We start from the raw sequence: 21,509 nt of genomic DNA, 5'->3' as shown, positions 1-21,509 counted from the left end.
GTGTCATTCCTTGATAGCCTCTCTTCCTTCCCTGTCCTCCCTCCCCCTCTAATATCACCTTCCACTTCTATGAACTCTCTGCTCCTTAGTCTAGGTCTCCTTCTCTCCATTCTCTGAGGACTTTGCTCTTTTCTCCCCTGCTTCCCCTTCTACTCATACACACATTATTCCTACCTAAGCCTATTGGAAAAAGAAAAGAATTAGAGGTGGATTTCTCTTCTTGCCTTACACTAATGAGCTATCTCCTTTCTTTCTCAGGCCGTTGCTGGAATTGGCAGAAGACTACTTCATGCTCCCTAAGGTGATGTGTATGACTGGACTAGGGATATGTGTGACTGCCTGTGGATGTGTGTGTGTGTGTGTGTGTGTGTGTACGCACGTGCATACACGCATGAGCACATACATGCACATACTAACTGCTTACCTGCCTTCCTGCTGTATGCTGAATATTTTGGGTGGAGGTATATGTGTGTTCTGTATCTGACTAGGGCAGTGGGTGTGTGTAGTAGGTTACTATATGTAAGTAGATTTGATCGGAGAGCTTCTGTGAGACTGATGAATGTATATGACTAGCATTGCTCTGTGGAGATGTGATTTAGATGCATTGTGTGGGAGTGGTGTTTCTTGGGTCTGTGACAAAGGAAGGTCTGTGATTGGGGGTTGCCATTGTTTGAATATAGGCTCAGACTCTGCGCTGTGAGAGAGGCCATGAGCTACTCTAGGACTTCTTCACCTAAGGAGCATGGTTTACCTTCACCCCCTCCAACCACCCCTATTCCCTTTAATCAGGAGATTAGACCAGGTGAGAGGGGAAGGGACTGGGGGGGGGGAGGTTGGAACCTGAGGGTACCAGCTTTATAATTTCAGCTTCATTGAGCCAGTTCCTTATCAGATCTCATAGGATGAATGGCTGGAGAGAGGTAATACGGTACTCTGGAAACTCATGGGGTATAGGGAGCATGATATCGTCTACCTGTTACAAGCCATAGGGAGGCCCTGTCCAACCTCAGCACTGATTCCCTTTCCCCTATTCCCTCTCTCCGCACAAGTGTCTCCTTGTCTCTCCACAGTTCCAAGTCTTTTCCTAAATCACCTTGTTCTCGTGGAGAGGTTGGTAGATGGCTCCCAGGCATTCCACATGCCTTCCAGTTACTCAAGACTAGGCAATACTTCACCTGGTCTATTCCCCTAATATCTTACTGGGTTGAGGTGTACAAAGTGGAAAGCAGGGAGGCTACTGAGACTTTTTTTCCATATCCCCATTTTGGAGCTCTTCTCTTACTCATCTCTTCTTTCCTTCCTGCTCTCTCCTAGCCTGGGACTGGCAATCAAAGCCAGAGCTGTGGGCTCAGGCTATTCGTCAGCAGCTCAATGCCCAGCTGCAGCATCCCCTGGAACTGGACCAGTCCCCAGCAGTGGAGCTCCTTCTAGCTGAACTTCAGGTCCTTCTGGCTGCTGTGCTCAAGGATGGCAGTCCTGCAGCTTGGTACTACCTGTATAATGTGCTTGCCTCTCTCTCACCTTACCGGAACCTGCTTTGTGGTCACCTTGACACATTACCTTTCTTGGAGCAGTTATATCTCTGGGCCCCCAAAATCCAGACCCAGTTTGGTCTGGATTTTCCAGAGGTGCTGAGACAGGCCTTTCCACCAGACACCTCTATGATGGCCCCATCCACCCATACTTCTTGCAGACACCAGAAGAAGCTGAAAATACTGTCCTCCCAAGCTGCTTTGAGCCAACTGTGCCCTTTTGTCCAGGCTGAACAAAAGCAGAGACAGGACAATAAGGATGAAGATGAGGATGAGGATGAAAACTGGGTGTACCCTGTGACCCTCCCTGAGCTACAATATGCTCTGGGCATTGTGGGGGTAGATGTGGCCCAAGATGAAGACTTCTGGATGAATGGCCTTGGTCTTCTGCCTTTGGCCTTGGCCACAGAAATACCTGTGAAGTATATTAGTAATAAAGAGGAAGAGGAGTATCGTAGCAGTGGTGCTAGGTGAGCAAACACCAGAACCTGGAGAAAGAGAGAGGAGTCAAGACCCTAAACTCTGGCTCTCCTCCTTATTCTCTCCCTTTTTTCTCCCTTCTCTCTCCTTTCCAGTCCCTGCCCAACATAGTTGTAGACACTCTGGCTGACTGGGGCCCCTGGGTGAAGGTGGGGGAAGCTCTGGTTCTAGGCTCTCTTACTGGTACAATCTCTAGATGCTGCAGCCCTAAACCAACTTAATTTGTCACTATTTTTGCTTTTTGGCCCTGGGAACAAGGCTATCCTGCTTATTTTTTGTCCACTATTACTAGACACTCCTGGCACAGTTTTTTCTTTTTAATCCACTTAGGCTGAGACTACCAGACCCACAGGGGTATTCATGGCAAATGGATCCCCTGCTTTCCTCACCTGAAATATTCAGGCAAGAAGGGGTACCCTTGAGATGTTTATTACTCAGCCTTGGAATGAAGCAGATACAGGTACAAGAGTGAAGGAAGGGAAAGAGGACAGTTCCAAGGGACTTCAGAAGATCAAGGAAAGATTCAGTGGGTTTGGAATTTGAGTGCTCTTCTTGTTTTAGCTAGAATTCATTTGTAAAAAGTTCTGCCTGAAAAAGTCCTGGCCCCTTTTGTGGAGCTATGAGGTCACCAATTTCACCCCTATGTGGCCTGTTCCTCCCTACCCCCTAGAAAAATATTACATTGGGCCTTTGGCAGGAAGCTGCTAATTGTTAGTCAAAGGTTATTGAGCAAATTAGTCTCACCTCATGAGAAAAGTCAGAAAACTGCTATAAATACATAAAGCCTGTTAAGGTGAATAGACTTAGCATTTAGCCAGTTTACCTCAGCAGTTCATTGTGGCAATTGTCCACAAGAACTACCAACAGGGAAGATTGAGGTTTCGTTTCTAGCAGGTATGGAGAGCAAGGAGAAGTTTTCAGGGGCCTGCATAGAGTGTGAGATGTTTGCTTTTCTGGCATGGCCAAGTAACTGTCCGCTATGGTCAAAATACAGATTAGTTTTGCTTCTAGAAGGGAAGATGCAGAGGTTAAAAGGATGGATTCCCAAAGCGGGAAATACCTCCCCTTGGGGGTCACTGGAATGATCCAGGGGGTAGGTGGTAGTAGCCTTAAGTGATGCAAATTTAAAAAAAAAAACATTAAAGGGTTAAAGAAAGTAGATCTCCAGGAAGGAGCTGAGCATTTTTTTTTAAGGTGTGATAGGCCAAATAAGTTTGGGAACCTCTGGAATGTCTTTCCATTCTCGGGGTTATCAGGAGAAAATGAATATCTAGTTAAGAAGATGGTATCTGAAAATAATTTTAGTTCAAAAGAAACATGAGATACACAAATTTAGAGACATCTCCGCTCCAAATGCTCGTATGGACTATTTGTACCTGACCATGGTAGAGCTTCCTGGGCTCGTATTGGTCTGATTAGTCACATTTGAACACATTGTACCTTGACCCCAACATAGTGATGTCATTTTGGTCTTTTTTGAGTATGAAGGACAATAATCAAGTAACCAACTATCTGAAGATGAAATTTAGATTTTGGACTACAGCATCAATTATGGGTATGATAGGCTCTATACTGTAGAGGTAGTGCATCTAATGAGAGATTGTAACTGTATAATTGTCTGAATTCTTAAAAATCTAATTAAAAGGAATTTACATTGAAAAGAGAAGCTGTAGAGGAAGAAGAAAATCAGTAGGGGTACTTCATAATTCATAGAATACCAAATCTAAGACCAGAACCAGAAATAAAACCAGGATCTTAGTTATTTTTGCAAAAATTCACAAAATACACACAAGAAACAAAATGACATACAGAACTTAATGCAAGGACATAAATTCTCCTTCATAGATATTTTTTTAATTTAAATTTATTTATTTGACATATTTAGTTTTCAGCATTGATTTTCATAATAGTTTGAATTACAAATTTTCTCCCCATTTCTACCCTCCCCCCCCACTCCAAGATGGCATATATTCTGGTTGCCCTGTTCCCCAGTCAGCCCTCCCCTCTATCACCCCCCTCCCCTCTCATCCCCTTTTCCCTTCCTTTCTTGTAGGGCAAGATAAATTTCTACGCCCCATTGCCTGCTGTATCTTATTTTCTAGTTGCATGCAAAAACTTTTTTTTTTGTTTTTGAACATCTGATTTTAAACCTTTGAGTTCCAAATTCTCTCCCCTCTTCCCTTCCCACCCACCCTCCCTAAGAAGTCGAGCAATTCAACCTAGGCCAAATGTGTATCATTATGTATAACCCTTCCACAATACTCATGTTGTGAAAGACTAACTACATTTTGCTCCTTCCCAACCCATCCCGCTTTATTGAATTTTCTCCCTTGACCCTGTCCCCTTTCCAAAGTGTTTGTTTTTGATTACCTCCACCCCCATCTGCCCTCCCCTCCATCATCCCCCCCCTTTTATTTTTTTTTATCTTCCTCCCTCTTCTTTCCTGTGGGGTAAGATACACAACTGAGTATGTATGGTATTCCCTCCTCAGGCCAAATCTGATGAGCACAAGGTTCACTCATTCCCCCCTCACCTGCCCTCTCCCCTCCTCCCACAGAACTGCTTCCTCTTGCCACTTTTATGTGAGATAATTTACCCCATTCTATCTCTCCCTATCTCCCTCTCTCAGTATGTTGCTCTCTCATCCCTTAATTTCATTTTATTTCTTTTAGATATCTTCCCTTCATCTTCAACTCACCCTGTGTCACACATATATATATATACACATAGATATATACATATATACACATTCACTTATATATATACATAAACATATATATATATATAAACATATATATATATATGCATATTCCCTTCAGCTACCCTAATACTGAGGTCTCATGAATCATACGCATCATCTTTCCATGTAGGAATGTAAACAGAACAGTTCAACTTTAGTAAGTCCCTTGCAATTTCTGTTTCTTGATTACCTTTTCATGCTTCTCTTGATTCTTGTGTTTGAAAGTCAAATTTTCTATTCAGTTCTGGTCTTTTCACTGAGAAAGCTTGAAAGTCCTCTATTTTATTGAAAATCCATATTTTGCCTTGGAGCATGATACTCAGTTTTGCTGGGTAGGTGATTCTAGGTTTTAATCCTAGCTCCATTGACCTCCGGAATATCGCATTCCAAGCCCTTCGATCTCTCAATGTAGAAGCTGCCAGATCCTGGGTTATTCTGATTGGGTTTCCACAATACTCAAATTGTTTCTTTCTGTCTGCTTGCAGTATTTTCTCCTTGATCTGGGAGCTCTGGAATTTGGCGACAATATTCCTAGGAGATTTCTTTTTGGGATCTATTTGAGGAGGCGATCGATGGATTCTTTCAATTTCTATTTTGCCCCGTGGCTCTAGAATATCAGGGCAGTTCTCCTTGATAATTTCTTGAAAGATGATATCTAGGCTCTTTTTTTGATCATGGCTTTCAGGTAGTCCAATAATTTTTAAATTATCTCTCCTGGATCTATTTTCCAGGTCAGTGGTTTTTCCAATGAGATATTTGACATTGTCTTCCATTTTTTCATTCCTTTGGTTCTGTTTTATAATATCCTGATTTCTCATAAAGTCACTAGCTTCCATTTGCTCCAATCTAATTTTTAAAGTAGTATTTTCTTCAGTGGTCTTTTGGACCTCCTTTTCCATTTGGCTAATTCTGCCTTTCAAGGCATTCTTCTCCTCATTGGCTTTTTGGAGCTCTTTTGGCATTTGAGTTAATCTATTTTCTAAGGTGTTGTTTTCTTCAGTGTATTTTTCAGTATTTTTTTGGGTCTCCTTTAGCAAGTCATTGACTTGTTTTTCATGGTTTTCTCGCATCCTTCTCATTTCTCTTCCCAATTTTTCCTCTACTTCTCTAACTTGCTTTTCCAAATCCTTTTTGAGCTCTTCCATGGCCTGGGACCAGTTCATGTTTTTCTTGGAGGTTTCTGTTGTAGGCTCTTTGACTTTATTAATTTCTTCTGTCTGTATGTTTTGGTCTTCTTTGTCAGCAAAGAAAGAATGCAGAGTCTGAGACTGAATCTCGGTGCGTTTTCGCTGCCTGGCCATATTCCCAGCCAACTAACTTGACCTTTGAGTTTTTCAGTGGGGTATGACTGCTTGTAGACTACAGAGTTCTATGTTCCACGTTTGTGGGGGAGGTGCCAGCTCTGCCACACCAGCACTGCTCCTTCCCCAAGAACCCCCAACCCGAACTGGGCTTAGATCTTCGGCAGGCTGTGCACCCCTGCTCTGATCTGCCACTTAATTCCTCCCACCAGGTGGGCCTGGAGCCGGAAGCAGCAGCAGCCGTAGCTGCCCCACCTCCGCTGCCCCTGGGGCTGGAAGCCGAACCGCGAACTCCTTCCACTCCCGCAGCTTTTCCCACTAACCTTCTCCACAGTCTTTGGTGTTTGTGGGTTGAGAAGTCTCGTAACTGCCGCAGCTCACTGAATCAGGGCGCTAGGGCATGCTCTGCCCAGTTGCTGGTCTTGTTGGTCCACGCCGCTCAGGCTGGGCTCTGCTCCACTCCGTTCCCAGCTCCCAGCTCCCAGCTCCGTGTGGGATAGACCTCACCCAGAGACCATCCAGGCTGTCCTGGGCTGGAGCCCTGCTTCCCTCTGCTGTTCTGTGGATTCTGCCATTCTAGAATTGGTTCAGAGCCATTTTTTATAGGTTTTTGGAGGGGCTCGGCAGGGAGCTCCGGCTGGTCCCTGCTTTCCAGCCGCCATCTTGGCTCCACCCCCCTCCTTCATAGATATTAATGAAACTTGTCTACATGGTGTTGGTTGGTCTCCTTCAAGGAAAAATAGGTGAAAGGCCTTGAGGGAATGCTGCTTCCTCTCCTTCTTCCAGGTTATTAGAGACAATGAAGTGATCCTCAAAATATTAGAAGATAGACTTCAATGTGAAAAAGAAAGAGGTTAAAAAAAGAATATGAAGACGTAGAGGGAAATTGTGACTTGCGTTAGAGGGTTGGTGGGAGGAAGAATAAAATATACAGTTTGAGGAAGGAAGACACTGAAAAGAACGCTTGGAGCTAAGATGCAAACTTGAGGCTTTTCCAGAAGAGAGAAGGGCATTTGGTGGTTTGAGAGAAAGCAATCGCTTGTCCTCCAAGAAATGGTGAAGTAGATACTAGATTTGTCAGTAAGGGGCATTGGAAGAAGAAAAGAGTGATGGAAATCAGTGAGTGTGCTGTTAGTGCAACAGCCATTTAGCAACCTGATCAAAATATAGAGGTTTCCTGTTTTTCTAAATCATGTATCCAAGATATGACAGAGAACCTGTTAAGATTTGTCAAAACAGATGGCTACTACCCACTTCTGGTGATTCATGTGGGCAAAAATGATACTGTCAGAAGGAACCTAAATTGTAAAATCTTGGGCAAGAAACAGAAGACTACAGGAATATAAGTAGTGTTTTCATTACTCCTGCCCACTGAAGACAAATGATGTATGTAGAAGAGGAAAAGAGATTTGATAAATGAAAGTTAAGACTATGGTAGATGGGCATGGGATTTAGATTTCTAGAACAAGATATAGGAATATATTAGCTTAAATAGCTTAAAATATAGGAATGAGAGACTCATATAATGATGTAATTTACCTCACAAAGATTGGTAAGCACATATTTGCCTGAGAGTTTACAAATCTAATGAAAGGGGCTTTAAATTGAAGAGAAAGGAGGAGAAAGAAAACCATCAAACTACATACCTACATAACTACCTAGGGAGTAGTTCACAGTGTAAGAAGAATAATAGCAGTCGTGATGCTCAGAAGATTTAAGACAAAATCCAAGAAAGGAGCCAGTAATAAAAATCCATGTAGCCCAATAGAAAGAGTGCTGGACCTGGAGTCAGGAAGACCTGAAACCTAGGGTGTATGGGTAAAAATTATACTTGTTTTATTTATTTGTTTTTAACACTCATTTAAAATTTTTTTTCCTGTTCCACATTCTTTCTTCTGCCCCTCTCCTGCCCATTGAGAAGGCAAACAATATGATATCAATTATACACGTGAAGTCATGCCAAACATTTCCATATTAGCTGTGTTGTAAAAAAAAGACAAGCAATAAAGAGCAAGAAACATAAAGAAGTATCCTTCCATCTGCACTCAGAGTTCATCTGATCTCTTTTTGGAGATGGAAGTAGCATTTTTCAATTCCTTTGGAATTGTCCTGGATCATTGTATTGATCAGATTAACCAAGTCCTTCATAGCTGATCATCGTTACGGTATTGCTCTCACCGTGTACAATATTCTCCTGTTTCCGTAGCATTTCTTGTAGCACAATAACATTCTATCACAATTATATACCACAATCTGTTCAGCCATTCCTCAATTGATGGACATCCCCTCCATTTCTAATTCTTTACCACTACAAAGAGAGCTGCTATAAATATTTTTGTAGGCCTTTTCCCCTTTTCTTTGGTACCTTTGGGATATACACCTAATGTATTGCTGGATCAAGGGGTATGCAGAGCTTTATAGTCCTTTGGGCATAGTTCCAAATAGTTCTCCAGAATGGTTAGACCAGTTCACAACTCCACCAGCAGTACATCAGTGTACCTATTTTTCCACATCCCCTCCAATGTTTGTCATTTTACTTTTCTATCATGTTAGCCAATCTGATAGATGTGAGATGATACCTCAGATTTATTTTAATTTCTATTTCACTAATCAGTAGTGATTTAGAGTGTTTTTTTCGTGTAACTATTGATAGATTTGATTTCTTCATTGGAAAACTGCCTGTTCATATCCTTTGACCATTTATCAATTGGGGAATGGCTCTTGTTTATAAATTTGGCTCACTTCCCTATATATTTGAGAAAGGGCTTTATCAGAGAAACTTGCTGCAAATTTTTTCCCTTCCCTGCCCTTCCCTTTTTCCCTGTTTCCCTTCTAATCTTGGCTGCATTGGTTTTGTTTGCATAAAACCTTTAAATTTTTGTACAGTCAAGATTATCCATTCTATTTCCTGTAATCTTCTCTATGTCTTGTTTGGTCATAAACTCTTCTCTTATCCATAGATCTGAGCCCCCCTTTATGTCTAAATCACGTACCATATGTGGATAAAAATCACAGGAAGGCATATTTATACCCACCTAAGGGGAAACTTCTTAACAATTACAACTGGCCAAATGTAGAATGGGCTGCCTCAAAAGGATTGTGAGTTCTCTGTCACTTGGAAATATTTAAGTGAATCCTGGGTGAAGTCAAGAATGTTTCATATAGGATTTCTATTTTGGTTAGTAGTTGGACCTCTGAGGCGCCAAATCTAAGATTCTATCATTCTACATATTTGAGGTGGGGGTGGGGGTGGGCATATATGTGGTATGGACCCATGTGTATGACCATATATGAAGTATGTGTTTTTATATGTGAATGTCAGTATCTGTGTATATATATTCAAATTCCCCTTGCACAAAATCTCCCAGAAGACTTGCTCTACCAGTTCCTCCTTCTTGATCTGTACATCAAGGATGAGCATATAGCTTCCTTCTACCCTGATGTAAAGCAGTCAGGATACCCTGGGCCTGAACTGTCTTCCTTAGTAATTCTAGGCATAAATATCCTATTACCTTTCTTTTCTCCCCTTCTTTTGCCCTTCCTTTTACTCTCTTTCCCAGCACTGTTTTCTACATTATATTATACAGATACACATCTCAGTTATTATCATTAAGGGCTACTGAAGAAAAGAGACCTCCGAGGTCAAGCTCTGAATACTTACCTCAAACTGTCCTCCTAAAGAACCAAATCATTTCAATTTTTCGGAAGAACAGGTACCTAAGTCAGATCCACTTCATCTACCTCAATTTGGCAACTACTAGGCATTTCAGGTAAGCATCTAGCTCCCACGCATTCCTGGTTTAAGCCCATATCCTCTAGGAACCCTCTTCCTTTGATCTTTTCCTTTTTGCTCCCTGCCCTAAATCCTGCCTTCCTCATTCTCTTTCTTTGTCCCTTTCCAACAAATCTCTCATTCTATCCTTATCTGACCTCCTTTCCTTGGCCTGGAATCCTAGAGTTAGAAATTATCCTAGAGGTCATTTAGTCCAGCCTCCCTTCTAGTGCAGGAGTCCTCTTTGCTAATGTTTATTCTGCTTGTTTGAACAATTCCATTAACATCTTCCAAGGCAGCTCTAATTGTTAATACATTCTTTCTTATATTGAGCTAAAAATTTCCGCTCTGTAACTTTCCATTTATTGGGCCTAGTTCTGTCCTGTGGCTCCTCCATATGGGGCTCACCCCATATTTTCAGACCAACATTTGCTCTTTATACATCCTTTCTGATGCTTTTTTGGAACCCTCTCATGCATGAATCTTCTTGCTCTCCACATTCCTCAGTTAGGAAACCTCCAGTCTGTGTCAGAGGAACAGCATATCACCATCTTCCTCTGGATTGGCTTTATTTTGTCAATATCCTTCCTAAAATATAACACTCAGAGCTGATTGTAATACTCAGGTTTGTCCTGAGCAATGTGAAGTCAAATAGAACTATAACATTTCTTGTTTGGTTCTGGATATTATATTAATTCAGCATTAGATTTTTTTGTTTACCACATCTTCTTGTTGACTTGTTAAGCTCATCATTCAATAAAACCCCAGAACCATTTTGTAACCATGCCTCTGTTTGACATCAGTTACTGATGGAGCTATTTTTTAAAGTTAAGTGCAGGCCTTTCTGTATAACCCCATTAGGGCAGGTACTGGTGCAATAGATAGAGAGCTGGGCCTGAAATCAGGAAGAGCTGAGTTCAAATCTGGCCCCAGACACTTACTTGCTATGTGATCTTGGGCAAGTCACTTAACCTCTTAAATTTTCCTTACCTGTAAAATGAGGATAATAATAGCACCTAACTCCTAGAGTTGATGTGAGAATCAATTGAGATAATATTTGTAAAGTACTTAGCACAGTGCCTGACACATAACAGACAATTATTTATTCTCTTTCCCTGTTCCCTTACCTTCATTATATAGTTAATCATTCTAGGCCCTAGAAATCCATTCCAATCTTGGTTGTATCATACAACTGTATTACCTTTTGCTCCCATCAATGGAACATTCTCAGTTTAGTAAACATGTATTCTAAATATTAAAATGATTAAGAAACATGTTGAATGGAATAGGACCAATATGAGTCAACACCTTCTTCCATGGTGACATCCATCACCACTCTTTGTATATGGTTGTGCTACAAACCTACACAAAGCTACAAATCCACCATCTTCCCATCTTCAGCACTACCTCTTGCTTACAAGAATATCATGAGATACCTTGTTAAGTGCCTTGCTTAAATTCAGCTTCAGTGTCATTTCCTTGATTAATCTACTAGTCAAGTAACCCTATGAGGTTAGTTTGCACAAGTTGTTCTTAGTGAATCATTGCCACTTGATTGTGATTACTACTGCTAAGTACACACGGATCTACTAATTAAGAAATCGATTTGAGAATTTATAAAATATTAGTAGTGTGTAGTTTCCAATGAAGGGGGAACCTTTATCTTTTCCCAGTTATTTTGGCACCTTTCTTTCTTAATGACTTCTCAGCAGTCACCAATATGATCCCAGTATCATATCCTTATGTTATTGGTATTAGCCTGGAGATTAAGATTCATTTAAAGTGATCCTTACTATGATCTTATCTCTCTTGGGCTATATTTTGGTCTTAACTGTTTATTCTTTCCTGTTTGAAGGTCATAATATCTTTCTCCTATTTTTCTTACTCTCATCCACTTTTTTGCCTCCTTTCTTCTATTCCTTTACTCTTCCACTTCCTCCTCTGTCCTCTTTTCTTGGGCAATACAACCTAATTATAGGGGTTGAGGGTATGTTTGTGTGTTCATTGGTCAGAACACTCTCTTCCTAGGCCATATAGCCTGATGGTGGTGCCACGGAACCTGGCAAAACCAGAGCACTACATCTTTTCTCCTTTTGGAGTCCTACATGTGCATCCTGTGGAAGGCAGTGAGTTAATAACACTGGGTGTCTGGCACCGGCATGCCATGCTCTGGCAACAACTCCAAAATATCCCTTTCTTCAAGCATTATCTTGTGAGGAAGGCCTTTACTTGGTAAGAGTGAAATGGTTTGGAGTACAGAGATGGGGGGAGGTGGGAGAAGGAATGGAAAAGGTGGGTGAGGGGACAGGGTATGAGGAGATGAGATTGTGAACATTGCTTCAGGCTAAGGAGACTTCAGTGGTGATAGGGGAGTTATAGGGTTAGAGTAAGAGTCAAAGAAGGGGGTAGGGGTGAGGAGAAGTTTGAAGAGAATTCTGACTGAACTTTGGTCCACAGCTGGAGGAAGTGTGTTAAGTTGCAGGTGCTGAAGAAACGCCGGGATTTCCTGAGGAACTACCTGCTCTTTGCTATACCCCACTTTGGAGTTTGTCTGCTCCACATTAACAGGTGGGATTTTTGACTCTTGTTCCTTGAAACCTTTTTCTCTGTCCTTCTCCTCAGCCCTCTACCCTCACTATCCAAGTGACAAAATGCTACGTCCTCTACAGCTTTTCTCCTGGTTGTAAGCAGGACTGTTCTGGGCAATGTGTGAGGAACAAGACAAGTCTAGCTATATCCTGAGGGATGGAAGGCATATCTCACTCTTACATCCCTTATCCCAGTCTGTTCTCACTTTAGTACCTTCTTTCCTTGTGTTTCTATCTTTTTCTTAGGGTTTTCTCTACTTTTTTGGCCAACCTTGGTTGGCCAGGGCTGACTACTGGGACCTTCAAGATTGGCTAGTAGATCTTGAGGAGACCAGGAGTGATGGCAGGCTTTTATAATTCAGATCTTTCATCTTTTAGTCCCTTATTTTCATCTTTTAGTCCCTTATTTTCTCCCCACTTGGGCACTCAAATTTTACCCTTTCTTCATAGTTAGTTCAGTTCTTCTCTCTTGGCTCATAGCTTACCCAATATATAACATCCCTTCCAATCTACCACACAGCCACTTAACATGAAATAAACAGATAGTGACTTCCTGAGCACAAGATCTTCAGGAAGGATATATCCAGAGTGGGGAATTTTTTCTCTTTCCTTTCTCCCTGATTTCCCAACCCCTGTTCTTCTGATTTGTTATCCTAGATTTCCTATTGCCTTTATTCTCCTGCCTTCTTGAGTTTTTACCACAATTCATCTCACATCCTAATCTTCCCATCCCTTGCTCTTATCTCTTTTGCCCCAGCTGGGCTGCTATGATCTCTGGCTCCTTCTACCAGTCCTCTTCCATTTTCTTTTAAGGAGAGTAGGGTAGCTAAGAAGGGTCTGGCCCAATCTAGTGGGTATGTAGCATTTTTGTCTCTTATAAGCAACTGGTCTTAAGAGTGGAAGCCTGGTCTCAGTCCTCAAGTTTTCGGGGGAAGGAGTTTAGACAGATCTCAACCCCCAAAATTCTTTCTCTGGGGCCAAAGAGTGAGAAAGGGGGTTCCTTCTAAACTAACCAATCAGTAAATCTCTAGTGGATATTATTATGTGGCCAGCCCTGCACTAAGCTCAGCTATGAGGGAGAGGAGAATATGTGGTCATTGCCTTCAGGGAATTTACTATACCTGTATGACTAGCCCAGGCCAAGGATGGTAGTGTCTCATGCTAGCCTAGATAAGGTTTTTTTTTTAGCTATGGGTACTGGCATTTCCTTTCCTCAGCCCCTGTTCTCTGTTACTTCTTGATCTCCACTGATCTCCTTTCCCTAAGCACTATAGACTTTTTGCTGAAGAGATAGACTTCAATGTTCTGCTATGTCTAGAAAAGCCAATAAAGGTCCAGGTACCATCAGAAAAGAAGGAAGGAAGAAAGAAAGGAAGAAGGAAAGAAGGAAGGAAGGAAGGAAGGAAGGAAGGAAGGAAGGAAGGAAGGAAGGAAGGAAGGAAGGAAGGAAGGAAGGAAGGAAAGAAGGAAGGAAGAGGGCATGAAAGCTAAACAGGAACTATTCTGTCCCCATATGAATCTTGGTTCATCCAATTTTGAAAATTATGTAGGTGTGGTCATTGCAGCTCAAAGAAGATATACCAAGATGAAAAGTGCAACTAGAAGGACATCTTATGTGAGGTGACAGTTCTGAAGTCTAAGAACTGGGAAGAGGATGAAGAGGTGGAACACAAATGTACTTACCAAAACCTTTGTTTTAAACCAGACTACCTTTCAAGTTTGAAAGTTATTTTAGAATTCCTTCCCAAAAAACCAAAATAAAACAAACAATTCACACAGGAGAGATTCACGGTATAAACCAGATTACTTGGGAGATGATTCAGTTACCCAGACCAAGCAAGAGAAGAAAGATTTTGTAAGTTGTGGCCCTGATTTCTCAGAGGTGGCCAAAAATCTAAGAGATCATCAGTCTTAGGAAGGGGTGCAGAAATCCTATTGGTACAATTTCATTAGGATATTCAGAGAAGGGATGTGGGAAGGCTGCCTATGGTCCCTGTCCTTTTGTGTGTCTGGCCAAAAGAAACTTCGATTCTAACATTCTGTGGGCCCTTCCTCCCAGGTTCCTGCAAGAGCTACACTCTGTTTCCTGGCTGCCGCAAGAGGAGAATCGATGCTACACCCTTCCTGAGCTGCAGCGGGCCCTGGCCAAGATGAATAGAGGAGCCTTGCGGGTATTGAGGCGTTGCCTCCGGCTCTCCGCAGCTATCCTTCAGATGGTAAGCTTTCTAACTCCAAATAGATAATCCAAAAACCACCTATCCCCTGTGCCCCAGGGCTGAAGATAACTGTGAACAGTGACAATAGCATCTATGTAGTGCTTTAAGGTTTGCTGGGTGCTTTACCACTATCTCATTTTAGCTCCACAGTAACCCAGGGAGGTGGGTGCTGTTATTATTCCCATTTACAGATGAAGAAACCTGGCCTTGCTCAGGCCTAGCCTTTCGCCCCTTCCCTAACGCTGCTGTGGTTTGGTCTCTGAGGTGGCTTAGAGCATCAGCACAGCTAGGGAAATAGGCATTCAAGTGGTTTAATGGGTGAGCAAACTGACAAGCAGTCTTCTGGGCAGACATATAGGCTACTTTCTGGGGGGAAACTTTGATGGTGGGCTTATCATGGGCAGGCCTTTGACTTGGTGTTAGGAGGAGAGAAGGGAACTACCAAAAACATCTGATTGCCCCTCCCCCCCACTCCCCCTTTCCACTATCCCTCCATCCCTTCAGTTACCAGTTCACATATATATCATTTACCTGACTTCCATCTCCCCTTCCTTTCCCTTGATCATTCCAAATTCTCATCTATTCTTTGATTATGCAGATGTTCTTTTGAAAAATAATTTATCGTGCACTTAACTTTAAGCTGAAACAAAACCAATCAACTATACATATACAGTGATTTAAACTTAGAAATTAATTTCTACATAAAAATCCATAGTAGCCTATTAATTATTCCCCCTCTATCCTGTTCTGTTCTTTTTGTCTATTCATGTCTGTGTTCCTGTATATTTAGAAAATCCCAAATGTCTCATAGCTTAAAACTCCATTGCCAATATGGTTCTTTTTTTAACACTTAGTTTATATTTTATTTTTTCTCAATTACATGTAAACAAAAAAATGTTAACATTCTTTTTTATGGTCAGACAGTTTTGTTTATTTACTTATTTGTTATATTTCAAGTTCTGAACTGTCTCTCTCCCTCCCTTCCCACCTCACACTAGAGAAGGCTACCATTTGACACAGATTTATCTATTTCTATGTCTATATAGATCTATATACCTATGTCTGTATCTACATATGTAAAAAACATATCATGGATACTTCTATTTATCAGTTCTTTCTCTGGAAATGGATAGCATTTTGCATCATAAGTCCTTTAGAATTGTCTACGATCACTGTATTGCTGAGAATAGCTAAGTCATTCACAGTCGATCATCATACAATATTACTGTTACTGTATAAATGTTCTCCTGCTTCTGCTCACTTCACGTTTCATCAGTTCATGTAAGTCGTCCCAAGTTTTTCTGAAACCATTTGGCTTGTCATTTCTTATAGCACAATAGTAATCCATCACGGTCATATACCACAGCTTGTTTAGCCATTTCCCAAATGATGAGCTTTTCTCAATCTCTAATTCTTTGCTACCACAAAAAGAGCTGCTATAAATATTTTTGTACATATAGATCCTTTTCCTTTTCTAAAATATTTCTTTGGGATACAGATTTAGTTGTGGTATTGCTGGGTCAAAGGATATGCATAGTGTTATAGTCCTTTGGGCATAGTTCCAAATCACACTTCAGAATGATTGGATCAGTTCACAATTCCAACAACAATGCATTAATGTACCTATTTTTCCAAATTCCCCATTTGTCATTTTACTTTTTTGTCATATTAGCCAATCTGATAGGTATGAGATGGTACTTCCTAGTTGTCTTAATTTGCATTTCTCTAATCAATAGTGATTTAGAGCATTTCTTTCATATGACTAGGGATAGTTTTGATTTTTTTTCTTCTGAAAACTGCCCATCCATATTTTTTGACCATTTGCCAATTGGGGAATGACTCTTATTCTTACTGATTTGACTCACTATATATTTGAGAAATGAGGCTGTTATTAAACAAACTTGCTGTGAAAATTTTTTCCCAGTTTCCTGTTTCTCTTCTAATATTGTCTCTGTTCTTGTTCACTCAAAACCTTTTTAATTTGATGTAATCAAAATAATGAATTTTACATCTTGTAATGCTCTTTATTTCTTGTTTGGTCATAAATTGTTCCCTTATCCATAAATCTGACAGGTAGAATATTCCATGCTTCTCTAATTTGCTTATGATATCACCCTTTAAGTCTATGTACCCACGTACCCATTTTGCGCTTATGTCCATGTGGTGTGTGGTTTGTCCTTCATTCTTGAGGAGGACCATGACATCAGGAAGATGATGTCATGACTTGCAAGTAAATTGGATTTAAGTGAGGGAAGGCTGTGCAAAGTCGCCAGCTTCACTTTCTTCTCCAGAGTCATCTAGGTTCAATGGCCAGATAGAGATCAGGATGACTGGAGATGCAGTAATATAGACTATACCTTCTATTTAGTTCCCACAACCAGTTCACCCTTTTAGGCTGGACTTAGTCTCTTTCATCTCTCAACCACATGCTAACACAAAGTTCTGTTTTATTTTAGATTTCCCACCTCCCAGTGAAATGGTAACTGGCCAGATGCAATTTAATGACTAGTTTAGAAAGCACTATAGAGAAAGTTAAAGGATTCTCAGAGACACAGGCACATGAACAAACAGCAAGGGCCAAGGTCTTGGTAATTCTGCTCCAGGATCTAGAACTTTGCCATGCTTCACATTGTTGTTGCAGCCCCATCAATAAAATAGGGTGGGGTTCAAGAGCCACCAAGGTTAATGCTTACCTAGTGCTTCCTGTTATGGATTGTCAACCATTTACCAAAGGTTTAGTCCAAAGAAACAAACAGAATCCGTTTCCCCCTTAACTGAAGGTTTGCCTTAAGAACAAACAGAATGGCGTCTGCCTTAACCAAAGGTTTGTCCGAAGGACAGACAGAATGAGGTTCCCCCTTTACCAAAGGTTTGTTCAAGAACAAACACAATAGAGTTCATCTTACCAAAAGTTTGAACAAGGAACAAACAGAATTGGGCTGTACATGTGCTATAACACGCTTATTTATTTTCATTAAGCCAGAGAATCATACATGGTGGAGTCAGAAAATAATTCTGAACTCAGAGATAAACAAGCTGAAGGAGACCCTTTATACACTTAGAGCAATCCCAACTCAGGATGCCTGTGTCAGCCCAAAATGATAGTCTCCATATGTGTTTAACCATAATGTGAGAAAGGAATTTTTTAACGGGATAGGTTGTAAATACAATAAGAGAATGTCAAGGTGTCAATTAAATTATAGACCCAGATGTCTATGTTTCTTTTTTCATTAGCATGATGTAATATAACATAAGAAAACGTAAGAAAAGTCCCATTATTCAAGATAGTGTTTGGTTCAAAGCACTTTGTCCTTCGTAGTCATAAACAGAAGAATGCTCCTGGTCAGCTTCATCTGGCCTCATAGTTGCTGACACAGGAAGGGGCATTTTGTGTTCACTCAGAGAGCAAAGCAAAGCATGTCTGTTATGCCAGAGTACACAAAGCATTATGGTAGGTTAAGCTCAGAGTGGGCCAAAATGTCTTTCTCCTGATTGTCCAATCCAGGTTTTAGGCCTTTCTCAGGTGATGAGAGGCCCAAAATGGTTCAGAGGATTTAATGCTAAAAATTACAGGGGAACAGATGTAGCCCCTGCTGCCATTGTGTCTTTCTAATACTCTGTTTCTTTTCCTTTCTTAAACTCACATATTGGGATGTGTCTCCTGCATCAGAGTGGTCCCTAAAGTCCACCAATTAAATCCAGTTCTGTACTGAAGGAACAAAACCAGTTGTTTTGTTCTCTGCATTTTCCTTAAGTTGCAAGTGTAGCCACATCGCTTTCACACTCCAAATTACGTATAATACTCTCTATGCTTCTCTCCCTCCACTTAAGTTCTATTCTGATGCCTCACTGTGGTATGGAAGTGATCCTAGCCTGGGTTACCAAAATCTAAGCCAGATAACCACTTAGATTTTCAAGTCCTACCAAATTAAAAAAAAACATTGAGTAAGGGACCAATGATAGCTTTTGAGTCCCTTGTCTGAGAACTAGCCTGTCCAGCTGTGGAGAAGCTCATCACCAGATTGGTCTGCTCCTCACTCCTTCCATTTTTGTTTAATATTCTTCTGACCCATCTTTTTCTTCCTCCTTTCTACCGTAGTATATTCCTTTTACAGCAGTAACAGTAGTAGATGCAGCTAGGTGGCACAGTGGATAGGGCCTGGAGTCAGGAAGACTCATCCTCATGAGTTCAAATCTGGCCTCAGATACTTACTAGCTGTGTTACCCTGGGCAAGTCATTTTGCTTCAGTTTCCTCATCTGTAAATGAGCTGGAGAAGGAAATATCTTTGCCAAGAAAAATCAAAATGGGGTCATAAAGATTTGGTCATGACTGAACAACAACAAAATTCCTTTTCTTTGTCCTCTTTTCCCTTTCAAAATCCTCAGAACAGAACCAGTCCACTTTCAGGATCTCTGGTTTTCATCTTTAGCTTTTTTAATACCCTTTGAGAACATTAATATTCTAAAGGCATACTTACTTCTCTTCCCTCTCTTAGAATATTAACACTGTGTCATCATAGAGCCCTTTGCAATTGCTCGAATAAATTAATCTTTCTAGGTTTCTTTTAACTCTATGTTTAGATTTCAAAGATCCTACTCAACTCTGTTCTTTTAATCAGAAATGCTTAACAGTCTTCTTCCATTAAAGGTCCATTTTTTCCCTTGTAGGAACTTTGAAGGATAAGTTATTATTGATTGTAAGCCTATATCTCCTACCTTTTGTAATATTCAATTTCAGGATTACCTCCCGTTTATAGTAGAAGCTGTCAGGTTTTGAGTGACCCTAAATAATGTGGTTCTTTGATACCTTAATTCTCCTTTTTCGTTGTTGTTGTAAAAGTTATGGATTTTGGTGAGTTTTCACTTTGAAAGTTTCTTTTAGGAAGTGATCAAGTGATTCTTTCTATTTTCACTTTGCTTTCTAATTTTAATACGTCAGGGTAGTCTTCACCTGTGTTTTCTTTAAGTAAAGTGCTCAGGCTTTTAAAGAAAAATCATAATTTTCAAGGAGTCTGATGATTCTTAGATTACCTCTCCTTGACCTGTTTTCCAACTAAATTGTCTTTGGTAGAAAGTGGCTTATATTTTCTTCTACTTTTTCAGTCTTTTCATTTCGTTATAATATTTTTGTTGTTGTCTCATGGAGCCATTCATTTTTCTCTGGTATATTCTAATTTTTAGGGAATCTGTTAATTGGGCAGAGTTTGCCACTGTAAGGGCTGTGTGTGTGTGTGTGTGTGTGTGTGTGTGTGTGTATGTGTCCCATGTAAGTTATATATGTCTGCATGAATTGTCTAAATGTGGTTTGTGAAAGGTATTGATAGATATCTTTGGAATCTTGCCCTCTCCTTTCCAAGGGAGACTGCAGACTACAATTCCTGCCTTGAGGAGAGAGAAGGGCCTTGAACCTGCATCCTCTGTTCTTTAGTCTCTGAGAAGGGTGCTGGCTTAGAGTGATATCTGTCTGCCGTGTCCCCTTCCTACACCCCCTTTACCACTTCCTCCCACCCTGCCCTGCCCATACCTGTCTGGGGTATGATTTTGGTTCAAAACAAAAAGATACTTCCCTCATAGCTCTTAAAGAAGGAGGATTACCTTAAACATATCCATAGGCTTAACTCATTCCTATGAAATGCTAGTTACATAAAAAACCTCATAGACAGTTAAAAAGAGTAACCCATTTATCAAAGCATATGACAAACAGAATTCAGAAAAATTATATAGATTAGAATTAACAGAAAATACATAGAGTAAATGGGCTTTTTAGATTAGTGTGAGATGAAATTTCAACTCAACCAAGAGAAAGTCCCTGATCTCATCTAAGAGAAAATTATCTGAAGTCTTTAGAGGGGCAAGCTAGAAATCAGGGACATATTGAGGATCCTTCTTCCCTATTTGTCTGCCATTTCCAGAGGCTGTTTATTTTTCCCCATGTATCCAGAATTGGTCCCGAAGAGACTAATTTTTAGAACCTAACATGTCATTTTGATAAATTTCTCTTCTTTCCAAAGTTCTAGCACTTACTGCATCCTTACACAGACAGGTGCCCTGCTCTTAGTATTCTCTCAACTAGAGTTATACCTATGCAGCAGCATGAAAATACACCATGCTTGGAAGCCTTATTATATCAACTCCTCTTCTAAGCAATTTATTCTCTACTCACTTTTTTTTTACGTCAGAGCTTATAGTTCATTTTTTATCTCTTGCTTAATTTCTTCCAGGCATTCATGTAGTGCTTGTGGAAAATTTACTTTTTTCTTTGAATCTCTACTTGCAGTTGTTATGGAGTTATTTTTTCTTTCTAGATTGCATTTTACGTGTCTTTGGATATATTATAATTCTTTATAACAGCCTATATCTTCCGCTTACTCATCTCTTTTAGTTCCTGATTCGGGCTTTGTGCCAGGCCCAGACTCTGCCTTCTGTGGTACTTTTGAGTGGCTGGTCAGCTCTTTTTGTTCTCATTTTGGATTATCTGAGTTCCATGTTCTAACTTCTGCTTCCCCAGGTTAGGCCTTCTTGATTTTTAAAGTTCAGAATGCTGCATCTTCAGAGTCCTCTATGGTCTCAGAACTGAGTGCTAGGAACCTAAGTCTGGAGTGTTCCTGGCTGAGTGCTGCTACACCTCTAGACTGGTTACTGCCATGCTCTGGGAGCATCCAAGTTACCCTCTGTGGGTCTCTAGCCACCCAGGGGATTTGTCAAGGGAGTTCTCCATTCTCTTTGGTTGGGAGACAGAATCATGTCATCAATATGTATCTCTGGCCCATCTCTTAAAATGTTGAGAGCCTGCTGGATTGTTTGCTTATGTTGGCGCTGGCTTTGCTGATAGCCATCTTTCCTATTTTCTAAGGGCTTCTGGATGACTTTTTTGTAGCT

General features: G+C 40.7%; 1 protein-coding gene across 1 annotated transcript in view; it reads left to right on the top strand.

Moving 5' to 3' along the window:
• The first annotated feature begins 708 nt into the window (after positions 1-708).
• The window catches only part of DNHD1 (dynein heavy chain domain 1), a 113,383-nt gene continuing 92,582 nt past the window's right edge, over positions 709-21,509 (top strand). Inside the window, exons 1-6 of the mRNA XM_036743773.1 lie at positions 709-802; positions 1,315-2,002; positions 9,641-9,823; positions 11,854-12,057; positions 12,283-12,393; positions 14,473-14,629. Of these exons, the coding sequence (XP_036599668.1) occupies positions 709-802; positions 1,315-2,002; positions 9,641-9,823; positions 11,854-12,057; positions 12,283-12,393; positions 14,473-14,629 (1,437 nt within the window). The remainder of the gene's footprint in view (positions 803-1,314; positions 2,003-9,640; positions 9,824-11,853; positions 12,058-12,282; positions 12,394-14,472; positions 14,630-21,509) is intronic.

This window comes from Trichosurus vulpecula, chromosome 2 (genome assembly GCF_011100635.1).
Source record: "Trichosurus vulpecula isolate mTriVul1 chromosome 2, mTriVul1.pri, whole genome shotgun sequence".
NCBI classification, from domain to species: Eukaryota; Metazoa; Chordata; class Mammalia; order Diprotodontia; family Phalangeridae; genus Trichosurus; species Trichosurus vulpecula.
Note: the sequence above shows the minus strand (reverse complement) of the source record. Positions and strands in the feature narration are given on the sequence as shown.